The sequence below is a fragment of the Verruconis gallopava genome, assembly GCF_000836295.1.
Source record: "Verruconis gallopava strain CBS 43764 unplaced genomic scaffold supercont1.112, whole genome shotgun sequence".
NCBI classification, from domain to species: Eukaryota; Fungi; Ascomycota; class Dothideomycetes; order Venturiales; family Sympoventuriaceae; genus Verruconis; species Verruconis gallopava.
Window position 1 is genome coordinate 7,142 of NW_015622248.1, and position 5,881 is coordinate 13,022.

At 45.5% G+C, this 5,881-nt stretch overlaps 2 protein-coding genes across 4 annotated transcripts in view; both read right to left on the reverse strand.

Moving 5' to 3' along the window:
- The window catches only part of PV09_09656 (uncharacterized protein), a gene marked incomplete at both ends in the record, with an annotated part of 870 nt that extends 424 nt beyond the window's left edge, over window positions 1–446 (reverse strand). Inside the window, one exon of the mRNA XM_016363759.1 lies at window positions 71–446. Coding sequence (XP_016208410.1) covers window positions 71–446 — 376 coding nt within the window. The remainder of the gene's footprint in view (window positions 1–70) is intronic.
- Window positions 447–1,448: 1,002 nt separating this feature from the next.
- Window positions 1,449–5,268, reverse strand: PV09_09657. Of its 3 annotated transcripts, XM_016363762.1 has the most exons (5): window positions 3,536–5,268; window positions 3,179–3,373; window positions 2,753–3,132; window positions 2,547–2,701; window positions 1,449–2,490 (listed from the first exon to the last, which is right to left on the reverse strand). In XM_016363762.1, the coding sequence occupies exons 1-5, from the start codon at window positions 5,121–5,123 to the stop codon at window positions 1,698–1,700; spliced, it is 3,111 nt and encodes a 1,036-aa protein (XP_016208413.1). In that variant the 5' UTR covers window positions 5,124–5,268; the 3' UTR covers window positions 1,449–1,697. The 3 variants fall into 3 exon arrangements, with proteins under 3 accessions (XP_016208413.1, XP_016208412.1, XP_016208411.1); XM_016363761.1 differs by having other exon boundaries at window positions 3,179–5,268; XM_016363760.1 differs by having other exon boundaries at window positions 2,547–3,132; window positions 3,179–5,268.
- Between the last annotated feature and the right edge of the window lie 613 nt (window positions 5,269–5,881).

A 5,881-nucleotide genomic window follows, 5' to 3' on the forward strand; every position in this document is an offset into this window, starting at 1 on the left:
TCCTCTTCGTCGTCCTCTTCGTCGTCCTCTTCGTCATCCTCTTCGTCATCCTCTTCGTCATCCTCTTCACTCGCTTCTCCACTCTCTTCTCCACTTTCTTTTCCATCATCTTCGTCGTCATCCTCATCACTCACATCTGATGAGCCGGAGGAACTAGAGTAACTGCTGTAGCTAGACCCACTGGTCAAGTTGGTATTACTGGAAATGTTGGATTCATTGTTGCCACTGCCCTCGCTTGCGTTGCTTTCAGTCCCATCGTCGTCATAAATCTCTCGGGCATTTCGCAACGCAATATCTGCGTTTAGGCAAACCTTAAATTCACTTAGAAGAGCTTGCAATTCTGACAAGTTTGCAGGTTCTTTACTACGCGCAGCATCGGCGTAGATAGGCTCGACTTGTTCGATAGCTTTTACCAGGTTTTTAATTAATCTTAGTTCCTTACCCATTGCGTTGGTATTATGTCTATAAGCACTTATATGCAACAAGAGTTGATAATAGCATAAATCAGTATGAGTTAAAAACCATTTATATAACGAAAGTAAACTCTATCGCCAATGATAGTGAAGTTACTTCATCAACAACGACCCAGCTCCTGGCAACATAAATAGAACATGGCTATCCTCTGAATGGCAATAGTCGATTGCATTACAGATTACACCTTATTCTAGCCATATTACTAATAATAGATTGTCTAGTCTTGTTGAAGAGCTAGAATTCCTGGTCGCATAGTTCGAGTGTCGTTTGGATATGATGCACGTGCTGATCACGATATTGGAAACAGCGTACAACTGAAGTTCTTAAACTAGGCTCTCATAACGATTTCCAGTAGTATCTGCATAATCTCGAGCTTTGCAATCTCTATATTGCAAAAAATTGGTTTTGTAGCCTTAGCAATTGACGCTCTACAGTCCACTCTGTCTCAGCTCTGATAAGTGATTAGTTACTTTTCTGATAGTGTAGAGAGGCCCTCATACTATCTGAAAGATATGGCCGAACTTCGGTGGGCGTCAAATCAAATTACGTTGTTAGCCTTTGCTTTAGCCCAAATCGTGAACATACAGAACGCATGCACGTCCAAAATCCCGATTCTCTACGAAGATTGCATCGGCATCATATAAAGGCTCTAAAATGTCGGCAAGGAGCTGCTTCGATTGCTGAAAGCTGAGAACTGGGGAATATGGCAATTCATATGCGTCTAAGTGAATTAAAGAAGTTGACATTGTGATAGCAACCTTAACCAGGTTGTAGATTCATGGGCTAGATACAGAACTTTCGCTCATAACGTGGTCACTTCTCTATGAATTACCAGGAAATATTCCCGATCCAAACCTTTACGGGTTATATCCCAACTTCAATAGCAGTAACTAAAGAGCAATCGTATTTAAGGATGGCTAAGGAAGAGAAGGTCACCCTGGCGCCGCAGCAATCATACTAGGTCCGAGGGAAGATATAAAACAAAAGATAGGTATCAGTGTAGGCTCAAAGAGAGGCTGAAATATCTACAGAGCCGAACTCATTGCACTTAGGAGCACCATGAGAATAGCATATCTTAACTAAAGATCAATTCTTGGACTGCAACGATGTGAAAGATACAGAGACGAGTGTCAAGATACCGATCCGACTATCTCGACCCCAATTTGCAAACATGGCGTGCCAAAATCAGGTCTTCTAAGCATTAGCCTGTATTTGCTCGCAGGCTACACTGAACATGTTTTCACAGATTGGATCGGACTCTCCCAAGGGGTTCCTGACCAGTTTATACCGTGGTAACGGCATTCCGCAATGCTCGGTATGCCCTCTTCATCCTGAATTAACAGTACAAGGTTACCATAGCGATCACCTGGCGGCTCCGCCCATCTGAATGCTTTGTCCTTTGCTTTTCTGATAGTCTTGGCAGTTAATTGCTGAAATTGAATAGTTTTCCCCCCACTCTCTCGTATTTGTTCGAAGAGGGCCCTCTTCAACAAAGATAGCCCATCGGCTCGCGAATCGCTGTGGGAAATCGCTAGCGTTCGCAGGTCATTCAATGCTGCACAACCCATACCTTTCACAAGGGGGTGAGTTGATAGAAACTCCCAATTCGGCAGTTTTTTTACGTCTTCGTGAAATCGTTCTTTGTCCAGAATGGTGCGTGTGATCGACGTTAACTTCTCGAAGAGTGGGCCGTCCTTGCGAAATTGCTGGAGCGCAGCTCTCTTCTCCTTATTGGTCATCCCATCCAATACCGCCCCAATTTCGGCCCTGATAACTTCATGACTTGCTGCCGCGTAACAAGCCACATCCTTGTTGACTTTGGCAATGAATTCTCGCATCTTCTGGACCCTATCTTCGGGTGCAGATTGACGAGCAATAGTCCCTGCCTGCGCTCTTAGCTTGTCCAATTGTGGCTCATATTTTCTCATCAAGAATCGAGATTGAGGCGTGTGATGATGGTTCTGACATTCGGTAGTTCCGCATTTGCACTTATCTTCGCTGAAAGCGGTGTAATACCTGTCCATCAGTAAGCTACTATTGATGCAAAGCTCAGTCTTAGGTGTAGACGATACCGGAGGTTATAATTGGCAGTTAATTGCTCACCAGTCATGATAGGCTTGCTAGCTACAAGTATAAGATGGAGCTGGTCGGAAACTAGCCATTTGATGATCGAGCAGTTAGGAGCGTGAGAATGATTGACAAACTTGCAGTCTGCATCGCAATCCGTCTTGTCTAACACTTGGTCATCACCGTATGCCATGCGGTAGGGACTACTTACGTCATTAGGTTGCCGAGCCTTTAGGTCGCGGGTAAATTCGACAATCCACTGTCCAGGTTGCAGAGGTTCTACTGCCTTCAAATCTTTCCCAGTCCATTCAAACCGAGCCCGTTGTGACTCAAGTTTTTGCAGAAGCTCGAAATATGGCCGGTTGCCACATGTCTGCCCAACGCTACAGTTGTCTACTACACACTCACGGGCCTGTCTACGGTTTGAGCATTGATCTGTACATTGGTCTACACAGCCGCACAAATTCTCATTGTAGCTTCTGCTCTTGCCATGTCGAGCCAGGCGGTCGTTTTGATCTTCCAACTCTTCTAATAAGCTTGAGGGATTCGTCTCAGTAGCCACGTTAACTCTCCTCACTCTTTGGCCGGTTGCTAGACTCTTTAGCAACGTAAAAGTTGGGGTTGAAATTGAACTTACAATCGTTGCCTGTAAACCTGGGCCGCTTCGCGCTCGTAATAGGATCATTTGACAGTCTCTTCCGCGCTTTCCCTACATTCTGGGTCCCAGATTTAGCGAGTGCATGAGCTCTTGCAATTTTCTCTATCAACGTGCCGACTTCGGGAACTGGTCTCGATAGAGGAGGACCCCTGATACCACATCCATGATAACATCCTTGATAATTCGCGTCAACAATCCATTTTTTTTCCATGCAAAAATTGACCGCTTCGGCGTAATTGCGCCCGTCGTTCATACCCCAATGGTAGGTATATCCTGAGAGAGCAACGATTTGACCTGCCTTTTGAACTATAAAATGAAAATCTACGTTCCACTCACGAAGCAATGAAGGGGAAACAGAGATTCCCAAATGGCGCACAAATTGAGAGCAGTGTCCTGACCTTGGGAAGATTTCACGAATTCGACGCTCGAAAAGTTCCTTGCTTGACGGCTTGACGGCTATCCATCTCTTGGGAGCCCCAGCAAAAACAACGTTGTACGATGCAAAATGCCAGTCTTCAACATGTGCTCCGAAGTGTGAAACGTCATGCGAATAGTAGGCATAAGGAGTGCTGATACCTGCACTGTAGGACAGTCCTTCCAACAGCTGTCCGCACGATAGCTTGTATGATCCCTTGCGGCAGGGATAAGAGGTCACATCGATATTGAAGTAAAGATGCTTTTTCGCCGTCTTCATCGCCTTTTCGAAAGGTTCCTCCATTTCTCCTGGCGTGTGGTCTTTTGCTGGTTCAAATACTGGCTCACGGTCCGGAAGTACAGCCCTACTGTTGCTGATCTGGAGAATGCCTGTTGTCTTGCCTTTACGAGACGAAACATACTGCGCAGTTCCTTCAAAATCAAAATGTTTTGGTGGCAAATGTATATCGTTCGAAGGGGAGATAAGATGCGGCGCATCGAGCAGAAGGGCACCATAATCGCGGACCGTCTTATCGGCTTCGAAAATGTTTTGTATCGTACTCACGAGATTATTAGTCTCCGTATCACTGATCTCACAATAGACTGGAAGGATAGGTGTCCCAAACTTCGTTAGCTCGAGCGCGGAATAGCCTGATTTTGCTTGGCTACCCTTTACCTCTTCCCCTCGCTGTTCTGACGCGAGCTGGGTTAGCAATGTGCCCAATTCATTCCGTATCCTGCTGCCATTGATTTTCGGCCACTCCTCTTTCAATGATTCGTCTAAAAGTATCCGGACAAATCGATCAGGATTCTCCAAAAACTGCTCAATGTATCCGCAAACATAGACGGCGCAGTCATTGGAGTTCTCATCCTGTCTGGGGGCATGGCGAGCGTATAAGCCGCCGAAGGAATGCTCTTCAACTGATGTATATTTCCTGACCTGTGCCTCTAGAGAGAGGTACCTCTTGATATTCTCAATTGTCTTGGGGTGCTGCCTCCCCAGCGAGTCGAGGATCACAACGGTTGGAACTTTTTGCGGCTTTTGAACTCGTATGCTCGACAAATACAGTACTATTGCCAGATACCAATGGTTGGGCTCGTGGATTGGAATGACGAGGTAATCACGCTCGAAGATATCCTCCTTCTTAGTCGACGTCTTCGCTCCGTTGTAGTTTATGCATGTTTCCGGAGCAGACAGGTTTTCGTAGAATTGCGAGGGGAAGAAATGCGCTGAACGTTCGTTCTGCCGAAACTTCTCTCGTAACAAACGAATGTAAAATAGGACAATTTCGTCGTTGAAGCAGCATCCTTCCAGTACGCATTTCTGAAAACTTTCGAAGGACAAGCTTACTTGATCTTCACCGGTCTTCGGATACACAACAGGATTTGTCCAGGGTGTGTCATACGTGTGCTGTTCCGAGGATCGATCGATGACAGGCTTCCTATCAGAAAATGTACGGGACTTCTGTCCCTGCGAATCAGAGTCACCCCTGTTGTGTCGCTTTGCCATTACCAGGTCCAGATAACTGATCTTTTAGCGAAATAAGGAGGGCATCGAGAGCCTGCGCTGTTAAATGAGGCGTTGGGGTGCGATGAGGGGAATTGGGTTGCGTGCACGCTGGCGAAATTCCAAGTCGTGTCAATCTCTGAAAGGGTTTTGTCGTGGATGGACGAAAACGAGAGGACAAGTTGCGTCTAGGCGCGTGCTTTCGCAGCGCACAGACCAGATCCAGCCTCCGACTCGCCTATGCACCATACCGGAAGAAATTGACTGCGCACGGGCCACAAAGCCCAAAAATGGCATCACAACAATGCGAATGCACTCCAAAAAAGAGCATGGACCTCGTGAATATGATACAATTCGAAGGAGTCGCTTTTTTGAAGCTTGTGATCATAAATTATCTAACTTAGTGTTTCATTCAATTCTCTCTGCAAGTCACATGGCATAGATATACCACCTTCAACTGTGTTGGAAACTGTTTTGAAAAAGTGAATCGTATTATTTTAGAATTGAAGTTGCTACAGGATGTAAATATAAAGACATCTTATCTATGGTACACTAGTCTGTAGTAGGTAATCTCCACCAGTCATGATAGATGGTACCTTCCAACACTCCCCTCAAACAGAATAACCAATTATGATAGTAATAGAAGTGATGTAAGTTTTTCAAGTGTTGGTCGAGGTAATGATTTTGTACAAAGGTCAGCGAGGTTCAATGCTGATAGTACATGCTGAATCTCAAAATCTCCTGCTACATAGCATTCTCAT

Excerpts from the sequence above, each read along its gene's own strand:
- PV09_09657 (XM_016363760.1), bottom strand. The coding sequence starts at position 5,123 with ATGGCAAAGCGACACAACAGGGGTGACTCTGATTCGCAGGGACAGAAG. Across the intron at positions 3,133-3,178 it reads CAGGTTTACAGGCAACGATT|CAACCGGCCAAAGAGTGAGG; the intron begins GTAAGTTCAATT and ends TAAAGAGTCTAG. Across the intron at positions 2,491-2,546 it reads ACTGCCAATTATAACCTCCG|GTATTACACCGCTTTCAGCG; the intron begins GTATCGTCTACA and ends ACTGATGGACAG.